The sequence below is a fragment of the Phascolarctos cinereus genome, unplaced genomic scaffold, assembly GCF_003287225.1.
Source record: "Phascolarctos cinereus isolate Bilbo 61053 unplaced genomic scaffold, phaCin_HiC Scaffold_2;HRSCAF=192, whole genome shotgun sequence".
In the NCBI taxonomy this organism is placed as follows: domain Eukaryota; kingdom Metazoa; phylum Chordata; class Mammalia; order Diprotodontia; family Phascolarctidae; genus Phascolarctos; species Phascolarctos cinereus.
The window spans coordinates 131,535,242-131,558,517 of record NW_027555625.1 but is presented as its reverse complement, the minus strand read 5'-3'; the positions used below and the strand labels follow the sequence as shown (position 1 = coordinate 131,558,517).

General features: G+C 38.2%; 1 protein-coding gene across 1 annotated transcript in view; it reads right to left on the bottom strand.

Moving 5' to 3' along the window:
* The window catches only part of PLEKHA2 (pleckstrin homology domain containing A2), a 122,881-nt gene that overhangs the window by 35,165 nt on the left and 64,440 nt on the right, over nucleotides 1-23,276 (bottom strand). Inside the window, exon 3 of the mRNA XM_020985228.2 lies at nucleotides 8,609-8,665. Within this exon, the coding sequence (XP_020840887.1) occupies nucleotides 8,609-8,665 (57 nt within the window). The remainder of the gene's footprint in view (nucleotides 1-8,608; nucleotides 8,666-23,276) is intronic.

Here is a 23,276-nt window from a genome sequence, read left to right as displayed (position 1 = left end):
GGCATTTTTAAAGAAGTAGTCATGTTCTATGTTAACATCAGGATCTCCTTGTCACATTTCCCAGCTCTGTGTGCATACACAGCAGTCAGGATCCCTCTAGCTAAAGAAATAACACTGTTTGGCCAGGGTCTGAGGGCTTTTGCTACCACATAGGCACACCCTGAAGGCTTTAATGATCAGGTCTGACACGCAATTGCCAGTCCTCTCACCTTTTCTTCCCAGCCAAAAGCACTCACTTACTTGTTCTCATCTACGGGTTCTGCTCGGTCACAGACTGGGGCTGATTCCATCTCTGACAGGAAGCATGTAAGGAGCTCATGGCTTAGAATGTAAGTTCATTGAGAATAGAGATTGTTTCATTCTTTGCACCTCTATCTTCAGCACTCAGCACAGTGCCTGGTGCAGAGCAAGCACTTCATAGATGCTGGTTGATCAACTGATTACAGTGAGGACAACTTTCTGCCTCAAGATCAAGTTCATGTTACAGTATTTTGGCATTGCTTATATTATCAACCCATTGTCCGGCCTTGACTTTTGGTTGATAGCACAACGCCTTATCTTGTCTCCTCCTTTCTCTCTGGCTTCCTGAATCTACTTCACCCTGACAGTATGTTCAGTTTCCTCATCGATAAAATGGAAATGATCATATTCTCACTACCTACCTCACAGAATTATTATAAAGCTGAAAAGATGAGATGTAAGCTATTCATATACTTATCACTTTTGTTTCTCTAGTTGAAACTCTTAACAACTTAATTGACTCAATAGACTCCTCTCTTATGTTACGGTGTATACAGTAGAAAGAGCCCTGGATTTGAAATCAAGAGAATTCAGTTGTAAAATGAAGCAGGATTGGACTACTTGCCCATAAGGTGCCAACTAAGCCTAGCCTTTAATGGTATCCTCAGATTTCACCTGCCTGTTTGGTTAGAAACCAATGCTTGCTGTCATCTTCAGTGGCCTGTGACGACTACTTGTTGCTTGGTTACCACCCTACATTCCCAGTCTTGGCTCTCCAAGTCCAGGCCAACTGTTCTTATCTTATAGTCCTAGATGAGATTGAGACTAGTCCATATTGTCCATGGAAAGACCATTACCTCAAGAATCTACCTCTAGTTTATTAGTTTACAATATTTGCTTACTTCTTAGCAACCAGCATCCATCTCTGTCCCAGGAAACTACCATCTTCATGGTGTTCTGATAGCAAATGAAATTTCTTCAGCTGTCCAACTCATTAGCCAGGATGTAGCATGAGATTTGACCAGCATCCTACTTATGGGGATTCACTAGAGAGCAGTAGTGTCAAATACGTGTACCACAGTCCTCCCAAGTGCATCCCAAACCAGATTAAAATGTAATTGGGAAATATTTAACAAAACAAATAAAAATTCAATAAAACAGAAATAATGTTAATATGTGGTTTTCTAAGTCAATATGCAGTCTATTGGAATCCTTATAGTATCAGGTTGGAGGCCCCCTTTCTATTGGAGTTTGACACACTGTAATAGAAGAGTGATACTTTCAGTCAAGAACATGGTCATCTTCATAAGGACTAGTAGATGTATTTGTCAGATCATGCTAGAAAGGCACCCACCAGCAGCGGGGGAGATGTGGGAAATGGGTAGGATTGCCCTACAGTATGAAATAGAAATGGTTACTCCATGGCTGAGCAGGCTTGCTAGAGCTCACTCCTATCAGATGGAAACCCAGACAACGTGAAGGAACAAACTTTTCTATGCATGTTACTACAAGAGCTGACTCCTCCCAGCCAGTCCTTGGCCGGAAGTAGAACTGGGATTGCCACAGAAGAGACAGCACCACCCTGAGATCTGTGATGAGGCTGTGGAGTCCTTGTATGTGGGCATTCTTGTACCAGCTCTGTCATAGTTAACCTGGCTGACTCTACCACACAGAACCAGCCTTAAAAGCAGATAAAGTATAAAATCATAGATAGTTACACCTCTGGAAGGAAGGGATATGAGAGATCCTCTAAACCATGATGAGGAAATGGGGAAGCTGGAGAGGGAAAGTGATTTCCCTGAAGTCAAACAGCCATCAATAGAAAATGGGGGACCCTCAGTTCAGTGCATGTTCGACCATGCCAAGCTGCATCCTAGAGGTTACCCAGATGGCGATTTGAAGAGCACTGGGCAGGCCACATGACTCAAAATATCTCTCTTACTACCTGGCCCTGTACCTTCCTTTAAGAATTATCTTCCAAAGTAAAAGTAGGAGCAATGCCTTAACTATTAAATATTGGGTAATACTTTGAGGGGTGGGAATGAAAATGGGAATTAGTTAATAGGTAGCAGAAGTTAAGATACTCATTAAAATGGGCCTTAGGACAGATCTATGAAGGGAGGCAGAGAAAACAGGGGCAAGAGGAAGTAGTCATTGAAAGGATCTCAAAGGCAGATTTCCATTACTGGGAAGGACCACTAGATTTGGAATCAGGAGAACTATGTCACTGTTCAAACTTTGCCACCCTATGTGACCTTGGGCAAACCTGTTCCTTTCTCTGAGCCCAGTTTCTTTATCTATTTAAAAAAAAAGGAGAGGTTTTTTTTTTTTAAATCTCTAAAGTCCCTATTTGCTCTAACATTTTGTGAGGGTGTGAGACCATTTCACAAATTTTGCTGAGGGCAGGCCCTGCTGCCAGGGATGTCAAGGGGTAATCATAGTCAATCAATTAACTTTGATTTGCTTTTATGTCATACTAATCAGATGTCAGATGAAGAACAGGGTCTACAAACATGGTCACAGATATGCTGTATACAGGCCAGGCTGCCTTGGCACCTTAGTTGTCTATGACTCTGTCAAGAAAGTGGAGCAACAGGTAAAGGCAGGGACTCAACTGAGCTCTCCCCAAACCCCTCCAAATACCTTTAAATAATGACTAAACAAATTCTAGACTGGCAGAACCCACAAAAAGATGGAGTGAAACAATTTTCCAGCCCAAGACAATTTAGAAGGTGAGCAGGAAAGGTCTGTTGCACTAGGGTAAGAACAGAGCGCAGTCCAACACAAGCTGTGCCAGTGAAGACCAGTCTGCAAAGGGGAAAGGGAAAGGTAGAATGTGGGTAAATTATCTGACATAAAAGAGGTCCTAAAGAGATTTTAGAGTGTAGAGGGAGCAGGCCTCAGGAGTGAATGAATCAGGGGCAGCAGTGGCAGCTTCCAGACCTCCAAGCCCACAGATGGTAAGGGGACTGGACAGCTGGTCAGGAGGAGATTTATAGGAATCCCTTGCCTGGCACAAGGGCTCTGTTGCATTGCCTATATTTGGATCAGGGTCACAGTCCCAGAGCAAGGAGGAGCACTAGCACACCAAAGCTTGTGATCATAGAGGATAGGGACCCTCATCACAGTTCCAGGATGGAAAAGAGTACTTGCAGTTACAGACTAGTGCACAGTACAGGAGAGTAATAAATACACCTCTCCCTGTATTATATCACCTTAGAAGAACAGAAAACTTACAGGTCTACACAAAAAACTGAAGCTTGGTACAGTGCCCCCTTCACTCTGGAAGCAGAGTCCCAATTTAGCATAGAATTAACAGTCAAGAAATAGGAGGGAAAATAAGCAAACAGAAGAAAAAGATCCCTACTATAAAAAGTTACTATGGTGACAGGGAAGATCAAAACATAAATTCAAAAGAAGACAACAAAGTCAAAACTACTATATCCAAAGCCTCAAAGAAAAATATAAATTGGCCCCAGGCCATTGAAGGGTTCAAAAGGGATTTTTAAAATCAAGTAAGAGAGATAGAGGAAAAGTTGGAAACAGAAATGAGAATGATGCAAGAAAATCATGAAAAAAGAGTCAGCTTGGTAAAGGAGGCACAAAAAATACCGAAGAAAATAACACCTTTAAAAAAATAGAATAGGCCAAATGGTAAAAGAGACACAAAAATCCAATGAAGAGAGGAATGCTTTGAGAAGCAGAGTTGGCCAAATGAAAAAGATATATAAAAATTCACTGAAAAGAATTCCTTAAAGAGCAGAATTGGCCAAATGGAAAAAAAGGTACAAAAGCTCTCTAAAGAAAATAATTCCTTAAAAATCAGAATTGGGCAAGTGGAAGCTAATGACTTTACAAGACATCAAGAAACAATCAAACAAATCAAAAGAATAAAAAAAAAACAGAAGAAAATGTGAAATGTGAAATATCTCATTGGAAAAACAACTGACCTGGAAAACAGATACAGGAGAGATAATTTAAGAATTATTGATATTCTAGAACCAGAGAGTCAAATAGAAATTGAAAGAATTACTGATCACTTCCTGAAAGAGATAACAAAATGAAAACTCCCAGGAATATTATAGCCAAATCCCAGAGCTCTCAGGTCAAGGAGAAAATATTGCAAGCAGCCAAAAAGAAATAATTCAAATATTGTGGAGCCATAGTCAGGATAACACAAGATTTAGCAGTTTCTACATTAAAGGATCAAAGGGCTTGGAATATGATATTCTGGAGGGCAAAAGAACTAGGATTATAATCAAGAATCACCTACCCAGCAAAACCGAGCATAATCCTTCAAGGGAAAAAATGGTCATTCAAAGAAATAGAGGACTTTCAAGCATTCCTAATGAAAAGACCGGAGCTGAATAGAAAATGTGACTTTCAAATATAAGATTCAAAAAAAGCATAAAAAGGTAAACAGGAATGAGAAATCATAAGGGATTCAACAAGGTTAAACTGTTTACATTCCTACATGGGAAAATGATACTTGTAATTCCTAAAAACTTTCTCATTATTAGGGCAGTTAGAAGGGGTGTACATAGACAGAAAGCACAGATGTGAGTTGAATATGATGGCATGATTATCTAAAAAAAAAATTTAAGAGATGAGAAAGAAGAATGCATTGGGAGAAGGGGAAAGGGAAAGGTAGAATGTGGGTAAATTATCTGACATAAAAGAGGTCTTAAAGAGATTTTAGAGTGCAGGGGGAAATGGGGGAAGGGGGGAAGGGAGCACATGAACCTTATTCTCATCAGAATGGGCTCAAAGAGGGAATAATATACAGACTCAGTTGGGTATAGAAATCTCCTACCATACAGGAAAGTAGGAGGGGAAAGGGATAAGAGAAGTGGGAAAGGGGCTGATAAAAGGGAGGGCAGTTGTGGGGAGGTAAAAGTCAGAAGCAAAACACTTTTGAGAATGGACAGAGTAAAAGAAGAGGGAGAAGGGGGGAGAGAGAGAGAGAGAGAGAGAGAGAGAAAGAGAGAGAGAGAGAGAAGGATAAACAGAGGGAAAATAGGATGGAGGCAAATACATAGTAATCATTACTGTGAAAAAAAAATTTATAGCAAGTTTCTCCGATAAAGACTTAATTTCTCAAACATATAGAAAACTAAGTCAAATTCATAGAAATAAGAGCCATTTCTCAAGTGATAAATGATCAAAGGATATGAATAGGCAGTTTTCAGACAAAGTAATCAAAACTGCCTATAGTTATAAAAAATGCTCTAAATCACTACTGATTAGAGAAATACGAATTAAAACAACTGAGTTACCACCACACAACTATTAGATTGGCTAATAGGACTGAAAAGGAAAATGATAAATGTTGGAGAGGACGTGGTGCTGATTCAACCATCTGGAGAGCAATTTGGAACTATGCCCAAAGGGCTATAAAACCATGCATATACCCTTTGACCAAGCAATACCACTACTGGTCTGCATCCTAAAGAGATAAAAAATAAAAAGGAACAGGACCTATGTGTACAAATATATTTATGACAGCTCTTTTAGTATGACAAAGAATTGGAAATTGAGGGGATGTCCATTAATTGGGGAATGGCTGAACAAGTTGTTGTATATGATTGTGATGGAATATTAATATGCTTTAAGAAATGATGAGCAGGCAGACTTCAGAAAAACCTGGAAAGACTTACATGAACTGATGATAAGTGAAATGAGCAAAACCAGGAGAACATTGTACACAGTAACACCAATGTTGTATGATGATCTACTGTGAATAACTTAACTATCCTCAGCAATACAATGATCCAAGGCAACTACGAAGGACGTAGGATGAAAGGTGCTGTCCATATCCACAGAAAGAACTGGCAGAGTCTGAATGCAGATCAAAGACACTTTTTCTTTATTTTTCTTGGGGTTTTTCTGTTTTTTTTTTCACAATATGACTTACACGGAAATATGTTTTGCGTGACGACACGAGTATAACCAATGTCAAACTGTTTGTCTTCTCAATAGGGGAAGGGGATGGAGAAAATTTGGAACTCAAAATTTGAAAAAAGAATGTTAAAATTGTTTTTATGTGTAATTGGGGAAAAAATAAAATATTAAATTACAAAAAATAATAAAATCTCACCTTCTTAAAAAAAAAAAAGAAAGAAAAGAAAGGGCAGCAACTTCTTTATGAAACATCCTGGAATCCTGGTCCCAGCAGTAGTCATTCAGGTTTCTTTTATCCAGGGCTCATATGTGATTGTTCAGTCATTTACACTGTGTCTCCATTTAAGGTTTTCTTGGCAAAAATACTAGAGTGGTTTGCAATTTGCTTCTCCAGCACATTTTACAGATGAGGAAACTGAGGTAAACAAGTGACTTGTCAGGGTCACACAGGTAGTAAGACCAGATTTGAACTCATGAAGACAGATCTTCCTGACTCCAAGCCTGACACTGCACCACCTAGCTACCCCTATATACTTAAGGGCTCACATACTCAGGGATATTTTCTGGGACCCAGAAAAACAAATTACAGGTTTGGTTTTTTTCCTTCTTTGGGGGATGGGAGCTTACACTATAGCACTCACCCTGTTCCTAAGATTCCTATTCAGAACCAAAAAGTCAGAATCACAAAACAGGGAGTTCAAAGAATCAGTGATTCAGTAGATTGGAACATTGGCTTGAGTCAAGAGGATCTGGGTTCAAATCCCACCTCCGCCACTTATTACTTGAATGACTTGGCAAGCAATTTTACCCCCCCAAGTCTCAGTTTCTTCAGCTATAAAAAAGAAGGGGTTGGACTAGAGGGCTTCTAACATCTTTTCCAGTTCTAAATTCTGTGATCCTAAACTTTTCTTCTCCTTGAAGCCTCAGTGATTTGGTCATTGATCATGACTAATCAGAGTTTTATGCCTCAAGTAATGCTTGTGGAGTTTGGAAAGATCTCCTACGAGGTACGTCCTTGCCCAAATGTACCCACAGTGCATGGAGGGGGTTGGGGGTAGTGGGCAGAGGGTGTGGGGAGCTTCTGTTCGCTCTGTGGCTGGCCACAAAAACCACAGTTCTAATCATGAGGGGGCACATACCACAGATGGCATCTTTGCCTTCCCTCCCCTGAGCTCATTATCTCTTCCCTCTATCTGTATCTCTCTTAGACACTACCCTGGACCTTCCCTTTTTCACTTTCTGTTCAACTCCACTTAGCTCCTTGCTTTCTGCCTACCTCTGTACCTCATGGCTGGTCTAGCACTGCTAGGAGTCCCTCCCTCTAGGCCCCATGCACCCATTTGTTTCTGTCTCTGTGTCCACGTCTCTGCTTTCTCTCTAACTCAGATCTCTTTTCCAGACCAGCTGAGACCAAAAACTAGTTTCAGCTCTGAACATAAAAGCTGACATACTCATTACAGGAATGACTAAGTGTCCTGAGCCAAGCCTCAGTCCTTGGGAGTAGGCTAGAGCTCTGAGCCCTCTGGGGGACTTGGAGAGGGTGGTTTGAAGATTTCCAGAGTCCTTTGCCTTAGGCCAGGAGCTGCTCAGTTCCTCCTCGAGAGCTCAGAGTTCCTCTTTCTGGGTAGGTGATGAATTCCCCTAGCCTGGCTGGTCAGCATAGGTGCTTGCCACAGCAAAGAGCCCCTTAAAGATGTTTCACTCATTTAAGCTCCTCAGCACCAAGAGGATAGGGCTATCTGGCTCTCTGAATGAACTGGATTAGGTTACTAGTCTGCCTGCCCATCTCTAATGTCAGTTATGTAGATACTATGTCTTTTTCTCACACCAGGATACCTCAACTTGCTCCCCACAGTGGGACCTACTCCAAATGATCTGTCAAATACCTACAAAAAAGCCCAGGTCCTGGTATGTGGTCAGACTTTAGCTTGGATTTGCTTTTTAAGAGAGTTTTCCTTTTTCCTTTCTTTTTTGATTTCAATTAAAATGTCATTCCTTCTCACATAAACACTCAGTCTTTGGAGGAGTTAGGATCTGGACCAGATTAGAAAGACAAATATTAGGAAAGGGAGCCTCCACCATCACCTCCCCATCAACTTCAGTTCAGACATTCCAAGGCCCAAAGTGAAGCTAACACCAGCAGAGAGAATCTCCTAAAACCAACTCAGGCTGAAATTTGGTCGTAGGTGGAATGAGGCTAAAAGTGAAAAGCTGATCATAGGGTTGCCAGTCAAAGAACTTGGTGAATTAAACCCAGGTCTGTGCATCTATCTTTTTGTCACCAGCAAAATATCATCACCACATTTGACCATTGAGAGGAGGGAGAATGTCTGCCACCTAGCCTTTCTCATGCCACTGTGCCGCTCTCAGAGGACTCAGCACATTGGAGTCATAGAATTTTTGACCAAATTTAGATCTCAAAACCTACTTAGAGGGCATGAGTTCCCAGAGCTCCAGAATACGTTACCTTGGAGATGTAGGTCAATGGCAAAGATCCAACAGCTCCTGCTCCAATTGCCAGGTTCTGAAAGAGAGTGTCAAGGAAGGGTTAGGGTTGGTTGATTTGCAGAAGAGGTAGTTGTAGCTGGACGCTTCAGAGAGAATACAAGTCAGAAGCTGTAGCTGCCTCCAAACTTTGAACAAGTCACCTAAGTGCCATCTTCTGTCAACCCCGAGTCAGAGTCCTAAGTTTAAAAAAAGGGGGGGAGTGGGATAGAAAGGGAAGAACATTTGATCTGAAGTCAGAGAAGCTGTGTTCAAATTCCAGCTGTGCTGCTTTACTACCCCATGACTTTGGACAAATCACTTCTCTCCCTACTGGGGGACTCAGTTTCCTCTTTAAAATGGGATAGAATTGGAGCCAGAAGAGGTTGAGGTTGAGAATTTTCCCTAATTTGTTAACACAGGTTTATTTCAACTTAAACGAATACCTTACATGAAAATATGAATACTATTACTCATTCAACCTGTGGCATAGTGGATAGAGAAAATGGCCCTGAAAAAGGACAAATCTGACAAATAATGGCTGGGTGACCTTGCACAAGTAACTTAAATTTTCAGCACTTATGTTATTTCATCTGAGCTTCACAAAAAGCCTCAGGTAATCACTATTATTATCCCCATTTTGCCAATGAGGAAACTGAAGTTGAGAGAGTTTAAGGTAAGCTACCTAGAGCCACACAGCTGTCAAATGTCTGAGCCAGGATTTGAACTCAGGTCTTTATGACTCCAAGATCTAACACTAACCACTACACCACCTAACTTCCTCTGTAGATTAGAGGTAAAAGCATTTCTTAAATCCTACTTCATAATTCATAACAAAGTCACTGGACCCTGATTTGGACTGAGAATGCCCATAGTGTGTGGGCAAATGTGGAAGAAAGTCATTAATACTATTCCAGCACCAACGATTAATGTTCTTCTGTTGACCTCTTGGACGTTGTACATCAGACTAAAGAGACATGAACTATACTCCCAATTCCTACCGTTGACCAAAGATGGGCCCTTGGTCAAGTCTTTTAACCACTGTGGGCCTTAGTTTTCTTATCCATAAAATGAAGAGGGCTGGACATGAGGACCACTACTATAACTTTCATATCTGAAATTCTATAATTCCATGCACCTCTGATATGATACATACACAGAAGACCTTATTCTACACGAACTGTTGTTGTAGCTTCACATGTTTATGTAAGGCAAAATCACTGTATGTCCACAGCTTGCTTTGTAACTTGATCAGAAGAGACCAGGAAAATCAGCTAAGTCTCCAGAGCCCTAAAGACACAGCAATGTTTCTTATTTTGTTTTTTGTTTTGCCAGAGGGCAAGGTAACTATAAGCCTGGCCTCAACTATTACTGAGGTTGCTGATTTAAGATTCCCCCATTAAGGGCAACTTAGATGAAGCAATGAGTCCCAGAAGACCAAAAGTAATTTGCCTAATGTCCCACAGGTAATTAAAGGCAGAAAAAGGATTAGAATCCAAATCTCCTGATTATCTCACACACTCACCAGTCCCAGAGGTTTCCATACCTGAGATCATTTCCAACTACTGGCATTTACGTCAGTGACTCCCTGCTTGGAGTCTTGTAATAGGCTACAGGAACATCTGTCTTTATATAACAACTTTATTCCTGAAAACATACTATGTAATTTAAATATATGTAAATTTAATCTTGGTCATTTAAAACAAAATCAGACTCCTTCTGTAAAGTGAAAAATTTCCTGGGAGAATAAATTTTTTTTTGGGGGGGGTGGTTAGGAGTGAAGAAGATAAGACTTGGACCCACGATTTTGCCCATGCAGGGAAATCCCAATTAGGCAACTTACTCTATCATTTCAGATCAACCCCTTCTCTGTAATTTATACATACTGACTAAGCCTCAAAGAAAACCACAACTTTTCCCCAAGATCAACTAGCATTCTTAAAAGAAATGAGGCAGGAGTTTAAATAACGAGTTTTAAGATGATATTATAAGTTCAATGAGAGCAACAGAAGCAAGAGTTGATAAAGAAAAAAAGAACTGTGGGAGGGAGACTTGGAAACAAAATTAGCAGCTTAACACAAGAGGTACAAGCCCATATAACAAACCTCCCTGAAAATTAGAATAAACAGAAGTTAACAACTCCATGAGAAAATAAGAAATATTAAAACAAAGTCAAAAGATGGGGGGGGAGGGACCAGAAGAAAAGGGAAGGTATCAATTGACCTTGAAAACAACTCAAAAAGAGATCATTTAAGAATTACTGTACCGCCTAATCATAAAAGAAAACTACCTGGATATGTTAGAACCCAGATAGCAAAGTAAAAGTAGAAAGAACCCAACAGTCACCTCCTAAAAGAAACCCTCAGATGAAAACTCCTAGAAATGTCACAGTTAAAAAACTCACAGCTTCCAGGTCAAAGAAAAAATACTGCACACAGCCAGAAAGAAAGAATGCAAGTACTGAGGAACCACAGTCAGAAACATACAAGATTTACCACAAAGAAAAGGAGAGGATGAAGTAAAATGTCCTAAAAGGCAAAAAATATAGGCTTAAAACCAAGTATATCTCACTCAGCAAAGCTGAGGATAATCCTAGAGGGGAAAAAAAACCAACTTTGAAAGAAAGAGAGAATTTCCAAACACTCCTAATGAAAAGACAAAAGCTGAGTAGAAACTCTGAAACACAAACATGGAAATTAAGAAAAACAAAAACAGGTAAATAGAAGAAGCAATCAGAAAAAGATTTTTGAATCAAGAAGACCTGAGTTCAAATCCAACATCACTTACTTAGTAGCTATAGGACCCTGGGTAAGTCACTTAACTGCTATTTGCCTCAATTTCCTTGTCTATAAAATGGGGATGATAATAATAGCACCTATTTCCCAGGACTGTTGTGAGATAACATGAGATAATAATTACAAAGCACTTTATAAACCTTAAAAAGCAATATAAATGCTAGTTATTATCATTAATTATGAAATGTTTACATTCTAATGAGAATACAAGCATTCCTTGAGAACTGTAATGTCAACAGGATTTATACAGGGAGGGGAAAAAAATGAAGGGCCTGGGAATGATTTTTTTAAAGCTTTGATGATTTTAAAAGAAGAAAGGAAATGGGTATATGGAGTGGAGGACCATATAGTAGGGGAGAAATGGAAGGAGAAGGAGAGGGAATGTATCTCATATAATCTGGGAGCACAACTAGTTTACACCAGAGCTTAGCCCAGAGCCTGACATATAGTAGGAGTTTAATTAATGTTTATTAATTTACTGACTAATTATGCAAATGAGAAAGGAGAAGGGTCCAGGGAGGGGGAACTTTACTGTGAAATGATGCAGAGACAAGTGAGTAGAACCAAGAGCACGATTATTACTATAACAACATTGTAAAAATGAACAATTTTGAAAGAGCTAACTTTGAACAAAGCAGTGATCAACCATGATTCCAGAGGGTAGAATGCTGCCCACCTACTGACAAAGAGGTGATAGACTAGATATGCAGAGTGAGACATGTATTTTTGGGCATGGCCAACATGGGAATTTGTTTTGCTTGATTATGCATACTTGTTGAAGGGAAGGAAGGTTTTTTTTTCTTTTTTTCCACTTGGGGAGTGGGAGGTGGGAAGAGGAAAGGGTAGATGTTTGTTAATTGGGGAAAAAAGAATTTTTTTTTCTAAAAAAGAAAAGCAATTCAACAGCATTTGGAGGATGAATTGGAGAGGGGAGAGGCTGGATATAGGGAGACTAATTAGGAGATTATTGCAATATTCTAGGCAAGAAGTGAGGAGGGCCTTAACTAGGCTGTGTGAATGGAAAAAAGGAGAAACATTTGAGGGTACTATAGGCAGAAGCTACAAGTCTTTCCAATATTCTCATAGTGGAGGATGACTTTAAGGTTGCAGGATGGTAGAAGCCTCAATAAAATTAGGGAAATTAGATAAAGTTGGTGTATTGATAGGAATGGAGTGGGAAGATAATTAGTTCTGTTTTTGGAAATGTTGAATTTGAGATCCTTATTAGATATCCAGCTATATAGGAAGGGAGGCAGTAGGGAAAGGAGCCCAGGAGACTAATGAGGCCCAGAAAAGTAGATTTAGAAATCATCTGAATAAATATGATACCTGAATCCATGGAATTCACTGGCAAAGTATATAAACAGAAAAGAGAGGGCCCAGGTGGGGTAAGGATATGCCAGCAAATGTTTGTGGGGGGAGAGGGAAGAAATATATGCACAGACAAGCAACAAAACAATAAATCAAGCCCTGGATCCTATTTCTGCCGGGTAACTGGGTGGCACAATGGATAAAGCACCGGGCTTAGAGTCAGGAATACTTATCTTCATAGATTCAAATCTGGACTCACACACTTACCAGCTGTGTGACCCTGGGCAAGTCACACAGGGAGAGACAACATGCAAAGAAATATATACAAAACAAGCTATATACAGAATAAATAGGAAATAATTAACAGAGTGAAGGCATTAGAATTAAAGAGAGGTAGTGTGTTGACAGTTTGTAGAAGGTTTTGAAAGCCAAGCATAGGAAACTGAACTTTATAGGCAATACTTAAAATGTTTGAACAGGGGAACAATGTGAATGGCTCTACACACATGGAAAATTATTCTGACAGTTACATGATGAATGAGAAGGAGAAGAAGATCTGTTAGGAGGCTAGAGTAGCAATGCTCTTACTAAGGTAAGAGCAGTGAGACTGGAACACAAGAGATAGGTGCAAGAGATGTTGATGGAGACAGAATTGACAGGACACGCCAACTAATAGGCCAGCAGAGAAAGGGAATTTAACACTAAAGTTAAAAACATATGAAACAGACAGAGTAAATGGTGGTGCCACAGACAGAAATAGACAGAGGAGTTCACTGGAAGGAATTAGAGTTTAATCAGGGAAAGAGAAGACTTGGGGATGGGGGAGATGGAAATGATAGCTGCCTTCAAGTATTTGAAAGGCTATCATATGGAAAAGAACTTGACTTGTCTTGTTTGATTGCAAAGGACAGAGTCAGGAACAAGAAACCTCAGGGTTGTTTTGATTTACATTTCTCTTGTTACATTTCTCTTATTATTACATTTCTCTTATTATTAGTGGTGTAGAACATTCTTTCATAAGTTTGTTAATAGTTTGCAATTCTCCTTTTGAGAACCATTTGCTCATATCTTTTGACCACTTACCTATAGGCAAATAGCTTTTGAATACACACACACATTCACATATACACACATACACACACATATGCATGCAGGTGTGAATTATTTCTATATCTTGGATACCATAGTGTGTGAATCTGTTAATTGTTTATGTATCTTGAATACCAAACTCTTATAAGAGAAATCTGATACAAGGATTATTTTTTCCCCATTTCACAGCTTTCCTTTAAATCCTAGGTGCTTAAATTTTTGTTTGCACAGAAGTTTTTCAATTTCGTGTAATAATATCTATTTTATCTTTTGTAAATGCTTCTAAGCCTTGTTTGGTGTATTGTTGGTGGAGTTATGGATTAATACCAACATTTTGGAAAGCAACTTGGAATTATGTAAATAAAGTCATTAAAATATCTATATCCTTTGACTCAGAGATTTCATTACTGAACTTATACCTCAAGAGCGACATTGGTAAGAGGAAAAGTCCTCATATACACCAAAAAAATTATGGAAACAAAGTAGATGCCCATTGACTGGAGAATGGCTACGCAACACGTGGTACGTGAATATAATGGATATTACTGTGCTTTCAGAAATGACAAATGTAATGACTACAAAGAAGCATGTAAAGATCTACATGAATTGATGTAGAACAAAATCAGCAAAAACAAGAAAACAACACATACAATGACTATATCAATGCAAATGGAAAGAACAATCACAAAAAAATCAAGTGAATGTTGCAAAATTGCAAACAAGTGTGGCTCCAAAGAAGACGTATGAAAAAACACCCTCACCCTACCTCTCTGTAGAGGTAGAAAGTTCATGAGTGTGGTATGTTGCAGATATTTCCAGACTTTTTCAATGTATCGATCAGTTATGCTGATTTTTTTCCTCTTCTTTTTCTTTCTTTTCTTTTTTTTGGTCTTAAGAAAAAAATCAGACAGCTAAGGGGTATCGTAGTTAGAGTGCTAGCACAAGAGTCAAGAATGCCTAAATTCAAATTCAGCCTCAGATACTTACTAGCAAGTCACTCAATCTCTGTTTTACTCCAGTTTTCTCAAGCATAAAATGTGGATAAAAATAGCATCAGAATTTTTTGCGAAGATTAATAAAATATTTGCAAAAAGTGCTTTGCACAGTGCCTGGCATATAGTAGATACTTAATAATGCTTATTCCTTTCCTCCTTATTTGTTATATGGGATAACTATCTGGAAGGAGGAAAGAACAGGATAGTGGGAGAAATTATGATGACAAAAAAAGACATCAATAAAAAACTTTTTTTTAAATGAGAACATTGGAGAGAGAAGTTTCAGTTGAATGATGTAGTCAGAAGCTAGACTTCAGAGAGTAAGGAAGAGAATGAGAGGAAAGGAAGTGAAAGCACCTATTGTAGATAACCTTCTCAAAGAGCAACTTGGAATAATTTTGTTGTTGTTCAATTATTTTCAGTTGTGTCCAACTCTTCATAATCCCATTTGGAGTTTTCTTGGCAAAGATACTGGAGTGGTTTGCCATTTCTTTCTCCAGCTTATTTTACAGATGAAGAAACTGAGGCAAACAGAGTTAAGCGACTTGCCCAGGGTCACACAGTCAGTAGGTGCCTGAGGCTAGATTTGAAATCAGGAAGATGAGTCCTCCTCACTCCAGGTCTGGCACTCTATCCACTGTGCCACCTAGCTGAAAGAAGAATTTGATTAATTTTGTTTGGTCCTTGAGAATAAAACTAGGAGCAATGGGTAGTAGTGGCTGAGAGTCTTTTTTCAGCTCAACACAAACTTAAAATTTCTTTTTAAAAAAATGGAACAAGAAAAAAAAATGCTCCAAATCATTAATAACAAAAGAAATGCAAATTAAAACAGCTCAAGAGATTTCATACCCATCAGTTTTGTCAAAAATAACAGAAGAAGAAAAGAGCACTTGTAGGAGGGGCAGTGGGAGGTCAAGCATGCTAATGCTGGGTTGGTAGACCCATGAACTGATCCAGCCAATCTAAAAAAAAAATTGGAACTATACCCAAGAAGTCACTAAACTGTAAATATTCCTTGATCCAGTAAGACCATTTCTGAGGGGACCAGTAAAGTTCTCCTATGGAAGGTGGTACTTCATATACCACAAATTGTTCAGCCATTTCCCAACTAATGAACACCCACTTTGTCCTTGGTCATTTGCTACCACAGAAGGACAACTATAATTATTTTAGCGCATTTGTCTTTGGAGTATATTCTTTTCAGAGTGCCTGCCCGATAGTAGGCGGACAACTGTATGACACAGCAATTGTTTCTCACTTGAGAAGTGGGATGGGGGACAAAATACCTACATTTGTCCAAGCTGCCTATCTTAGGGATCATTCCATCATGCCCTGACAGTTTTATCAGGTTTCTCAATTAACCAGTGATGCTGGATTGATGGGTTTCCCTTTCGTACACAAGATATATTCTGATTGCCAAGTCTCAAACTGTAAGTGTGTGGGAACAAGGGGGAAGGGACAGTAGCTAAGTCAGTCCCATGACTTTTGATGATAGATCAACAGATAGATAGATAGGTAGGTAGGTAGATCTAAAGACAGATAGATGGATGGATGGATGGATGGATGGATAGATAGATACATAGATACATAGCTAGGGACAGAGAGAGAGAGAGAGAGAGAGAGAGAGAGAGAGAGAGAGAGAGAGGGACACACACACACACACACACACACACACACACACACACACAAAGAGAACTTATTAAGTGCTTACCACGTGCCAGACACTGGAATACAAATACATGCAACAACAAAAACAGACAGTTTCTGCTCTAAAGGAGCTAGGGTTCTAACGTGGGAAGACAAGACAAAAGGCAGCTGAAGAGAGCAATAAGGTGAAGAAGTAGTCCAGAAAGTGATGGGCTGAGCAGTGTTTGAAGTAAGCATGGTCGACATGGGTGCTTCCTCAAATGGAGATTCCAAGGAGGAACTCACCAAACAGAGTATTGAGTAGGGAGAAGGCAGGCCCACCTATCTGGCCCATGAAGATATCTCTCCTATTTCTCAAGAGAAGCTTTAAAAAAACATCCCTCCCACCCAGTCTTTATACACCTGCAGCTACGTGCCCAACCAAGCAAAAATCTCTTAAGACTAGAAGGTCAGAAAACCTTAGCCTTAGGTCTTTTCAATTGGGCTTGGCTCTGACAAGGGACACAATCAGGAATTCACATTTAATGATACCCAAAGGTTTACCATTTTCACCACTTTATACTTCTATCCATTCTCTGGTGTAGGGGGCCACTAAAAAAGGGAAAAACTAGAGCACAGGGCACTCTATTTATACAATGCCGGGGTTGGAAGGACTCTTCGGGGATTATCTGATCCAACCACCTCATTTATACAGAAGGGAACAGAAGATCAAAGAGGGGAAGTCATACAGCAAGTCAGTGGCACAGCCAGGAATAGAACCCTCAAATCTTAGTTCAGGTCTCTGCCAAGTCCAAGGACACATCCAATCCACCAACTGCCAGAGAAGTCTCTGAATAACTGAGAACCGACTGTTGCTATTCATACTGCAATACTTTAACCCGCACAGGTATTCCTTCCCCAGAGGCTAATCACAAGCCCATTCATTACCTGGTGGCTACCATCACCTATGGTGATGAGTTTCTTTGCTGTTTGTTAAGCTCGCCTTAGACAACAGACATACAGTCCTTCCCTGGATACTCAAAATATTTCCATCTTGGTAGGGCCTGTCAGAGCCTGAGTGGTACTGGCAGAGCCTCCATAAACACAAGATCATCTCTACCCCATGATGGGCTTCGCTTCATGTTGCAATTAAAACAATAAATGTAATATGAAAATATACATGCAACTCTAGCAGAAGGATCAACACAGTTATTCCAGGAGAGCAATGCAAACAGCTGCCCACACAGAGCTCCAAATATGAGGTGGAAAAAACATGGCAGGTGTCTTCAGGGGTTCTTCTTTCTGTTTCTTTTGTATCCCCAACAGTGCCCAAGTGTCAGTCAGTCAATAACTATTTATTAATTACCTATTTTTAGCACAAGCACTGTGCTGAGCCCTGGGGATATAAAGAAGGGCAAAAGAGTCTCTACCCCTAAGGAGCTCACAGTCTAATGGAGGATACCACATGAAAACAACAATGTACAAACCAGGTCTACACAGGATAAACTGGAGAATATCACTAGAGTGAAGGCACTAGCAGTAAGAGGATCAGAAAAGGCTTCTCGTAGAATGTGGAATTTTAGCTGGGACTTGAAGGAAGCTGGGGAAGCCAGGAGGTGGAGATGAAGACCGAAAAATATCTGATGAATATCTGATAACAAGATGAGGAGAGATCCAGAGATATGTGGAAGCCTGATAGCTGAAGTAGAAGCCATCTTGGTCATTCATTCATGAGCTCCAAACCATAGGAGGAAACCACATGCCAAAATGCAGAGAAGCAGATGATAATTAGCCAGATGAGGGAGGAGTGATAAGACAATTAAGAGTGCAACATCCTCTGCCCTGCATTCCCAAACCTTCCTAGTTTGGGTTCCCAGAGTTAAGCCATAGGGCCACTCTTGGCCAATGTAGACAACTGCCTCATTATACAGATGAGGAAACTATGTCCCAGAGAGCTTAAGTGAGAGGAGGTAAAGCTAAAGCTTGGTTGTATTTGAGGAAATTCCCCAGTACTTTCAATGATCCAATGACTTTTATTTCAATATTCTGGTGATATTACATGGTTAATAAAACAACATGATTTTAAATTAAAAACAATTTCAAAAGTTTTAAGTGACACAGAATGATGACAAGATGCACTGTGAGTTACAGCATATATCTAATGATGACTTGTGAATAAGAAGGGGGGATAAAGAGATGTAGAGGCAGCTAAGTGACCAAGAGCACTGGGCTTGGAGTTAGGAAAACTCATCTTCTTGAGTTCCAATCTGGTCTCAGACACTAACTAGTTGTATGACCTGGGCAAGTCACTCACCCTGTTTGCCTCAGTTTCCTCATCCGTAAAATGAGCTAGAAAAGGAAACGGCAAACCACCTCAGTATCTTTGCCAAGAAAACCCCAAATGGGGCCACTAAGAGTCAGATATGATTGAAACAAGTGAACAGCAGAAACAAAAATAAAGAGATGTGTGATTATCAAAGATATGTAGCCTTAAAAAAGGAGGCCAGTTGAGAATGATGAGAGACCATAGGCAGATTACAATAGTACTCTTCTGAGATGCTGAAAGAACAAAATTGAGGCTTCTATCATATCGGGTAGATCCTCCATGGAATATTTTTAGAAAAGCACATATGAAAATCAAATAGTATAGGACAATAGAGTAAGAAAACAGAAAAAAAAAATTTTTTACAGAACCAACAAAATATCACAAATCCTTAAATAGGTTTGTTAACAAGGATATTGATAAGTAAATAGCCTACTTTCAGAAGCAGCCTATCATCAAATGTACTATGCAATGTGTCATTTGTTCTAATTACCTAATGCCTGCACTATTTAAAAATTGTTTTACTCTGTCCTTCCCACTACCCTTCAACATTGAGCAAATTTAAAAAGAAAAGAGAAAAGAAAGACCAAATGAAACTCTCCAACATATAACTGTATGTAACAAGCAAAAACAAATTCTCACTTTAACCATGTCCAAAAATGTACGTCTCTTTCTGCGTTTTAAGTTCATCACGTCTCATGCCTACCCCATTAATCAAGATGGGCCTGATTATTATTTCCCAGAGTTCTGAGTAAAAAAAGATAGTAGCTTGCAATCATTCTGTCACATCCTTCTAAATAACTAACCCAAAGTCCAATAATTTGTTTGCAGAATACCTTGAGTATAACCATACTACAATTATATACATTCAGGAGTACTGTATTACTACACACTTGAAATTAATGTTATGAATTAGGAGAAAATAGTAGTTCTTAACTCATCTTGTTAACTTAAAAATGTTTTGATGGCTATATTTCAATATAATTAAGTTTCTTTTGTAATCTTATATGTTTTATTTTATGTATTTAAAAACATTATTCTGAGAAGTGGTCCATAGATTTCACCAGACTGCCAATGTGATATGTAACACAAAAAAAGAGTAGGACCTGGGTTAGAAACTGATGTAGACATAATTGCTGGGAAATTTGTTGAAATATAAGACCCCATCCAGATTCAAAAATTCAGGATTTACCATTTTTTAGTATTTATTGCACCCTTGAGGAAGGAGCTGGGAAAAAAAATCACTGGTAAAATGAAATGTTAAATCCAGATACAGCCTCATCCCTAACCTTGGGACATATTCTTCTCACTGAAAATGAAATTGTCTCCAACTAAGGAGGATGGTAAAGAGAGATTAGTACCTCAATGAAGTTCTCTGCCCCAATTATATCAGAAGAACAGAAAGAAAAAAAACTCATCAAAAACGTATGAGCTATGATGACAAAAGCAGACCACAGTATAAAATAATTTTTGTTAGAAATAATACTCAAGGATATCTCTATTCAGGGAAACTCTAGGATAGAATGGCTGTGCTATTGGAATAATTTCCATTGTACTTTAAAGAGTTAAGAGGACTTTATTTTTCTCAGCTTGGTGTAGTGGAAAGAACACCGGACTTGGAATCAAAAGACCTGGGTTCAAGTCCTGGCTGTATGTCTTACTACCAGTGTGATCTTGGTAAAGTCACAAGCTTGTTGATCCTCGTTTTCCTTGTTTGTAAAACAAGAGATGATATACTTGCACTATCTACCTCACAAAGATGTTGTGAGGATCAAATGAAATAATGAATATAACGTAGCTTGGTTATCAAAAAATGTTATCATTATTTTTATTTACATGTTATCTGGTCATCTGCATGTTATTATTATGAGAAAGATAAAGGCAAGCTTTACAATTAATTAGATCCAAATTTCAGGTTATCTAACAAATAGCATGCTCTAGTTCTGCATTATCAATTACCCATTACACATTTCAAAACAGATGTCCCCTAGGCAGCTCAAATATAACATGCCTAAAACAGAACTCATTATCTTTTCCCAAAAACTCACCACCCTCTTTCAAATTCCTTTATTACTGTCAGGGTACCACTTGCTTAATGTGCCCCTTTCAGACCTAAGCAAATCTTACAGTGACTCAGATGTAGGCAAAACAGTAAACAAGAAAGAAATTAAGGACCTGAATCAAATCTTTAAAAAGTCATTTGTAATAGCTGCCTGGTAATTACTGAATAGGAAAATATATACATACATACACACACATACACACACACGTACTATATATGTATATATACGTATGTGTATGTGTATGTATCTTTTAAAAGAAAAAAGTAAAAGGGAGAAATAACAAATCAATGAATTGGGCATGCAACTTAAAAAAATTAGAACAACCCAAAACTCTAGCCAAAGAACAAAAATAGAAATTCTAAAAATCAAAAAGGAGATAACATTGAAACAAAGAAACCTACTGAATTGATAAATAAAACCTGGAGCTGGTTTAAAAAAAAACAATAAAAATAAACTACTATTTGATGTGATTTTTTAAAAGCAGGAAGAAAACAAAATTATCAATAACAAAAAAGAAAAAAGGAGAATTCACAACATTTTGAGGAAATAAAGGAAATTATTAGAAACTATTTTGCTCAATTATATTCTAACAAAACTGACAACCTAAATAAATGAGTGAATACTTACAGAAAGACAAAATATCCCTATTAGCAGAGCAAAAAATGGACATATATAACAATCCCATAAAAAGAAAATAACAAGCCATAAAATAATTCCCAAAGGAAAAAAAAATCAGTGCCAAATAAATTTATAAGTAAATTCTATCAACCATTTAAAGAAAAATTAATTTCAATATTGCATATGTAATGCTGGGGAGGAAAAGGGGAGAATTATGGCCAAACCTTTATATTAATAGACTGTTTCTTAATATGATAAACAATACCCATCTAAAACAAAGAACTGTCATAATCTACAATGGAGAATGAATGAATGAAGCATTCATTTTGTGTGAAACACTGTGCTAAGCACTGGGAAAACAAAGAGAAAAGTAAGACAGAAATACTAGAGGGTTTTCCAATATGATCAGGAGTAAAGCAAATATATCTCTTTTCACAACATAATTTTATATAGTTCTAGAAGTACTAGCTCTAATAATAAGAACAGTACATTGAAGAACTGAATAGGCAAAGCAAAAATAACATTATTGATTTTGGTAGATGATAGTTATTTGCTTAGAGAATTATAAAGATTAACTAAAAAACTGATAGAAACACTAATAATTAAAATAGTAGGATATAAAAATAAAGACATAAAAATCAACAGCCTTTGCATATGCCACCAACAAAACCCAAAAGGAAGAAATAGAAAAAGAATTTGCATTCAAAACGTATAAAATATGTGGGAATCCAGCTACCAAGACACACACAGAAACTATATAAATGCAGTTACAATGCATTTTTTATAGAAATAAGGAAAGATCTTAATAATTGTTCTTGGTTGGAATATAACAACATTTTAAAAAAATAATAATAGTACCTAAATTGATTTATTGATTCAATGCAGTAACAAAGGACCAAAAAGCTCATTTCTAAAACAAACAAAAATAACATAATTTATCTAAAGGACAAAACGGTTAAGAATCTCAAAGGAAATAACTAAAGACATAAAGATATACTGGACAATTTCAATTACATAAAATTTAAAATTTTGCACAAACAAAATAACACAGAATTAGAAGGATACAGTAAACTGGGTAAAACATTTTTGCAGCACATTTCTCTGAAAAAGGCCTGATATTAAAGAAAGATTGGGAATTGATGCAAATATTTGTATTTGTTTCACTTACATGTATATATGCACATATATATGAATAACGAACAAGGACCATTTCCCAACAAATGAATGGTCAAAGGATAGAAATAGAGAGTTCCCAAAAGAAGGCAAGCTATCCAGACCACATGAAAAAATGCTCTAAAAATCACTAATTACAACAGAAAGGCAAATTTAAATAACTCAAGTTCCATGACATACCCATTAGATTGACAAAGACAATAAAACAGGCAAATGACAATTGTAAGAGGGACTGGGCGTATAAGTATGCTCATACATTGGTGGTTCAATTTGTCCATCTAATTCTTGAAACCTTTTCCACCACCCCAAAAAATAGCTACACAGTACATGCCCTTTGATTCAGCAATACCACTACTAGGCATATACCCTAAAGAAATCAAAGATAGAGGGAAAGAGCCAATATGAACAAATGTATTAAAGAAGTACTTTTTGTTGTAGCAAAAAACCCCCAAAACTAAGGGGCATGATTATGGCATATGAAAGTAATGGCATGTTATGGCACTGAAAGAAATTAATGGGGTCATGTAATCAATAAGATAGAGGACCAGATATTTTTTCTGATCCCCACAAGCTCTCAAACTTCTCTAAAACAAAAATTATATTCCAAAGATGAAGCAGCTTCTCCTGTCTCCATGGTATGGTACATCCAGAATTCAAA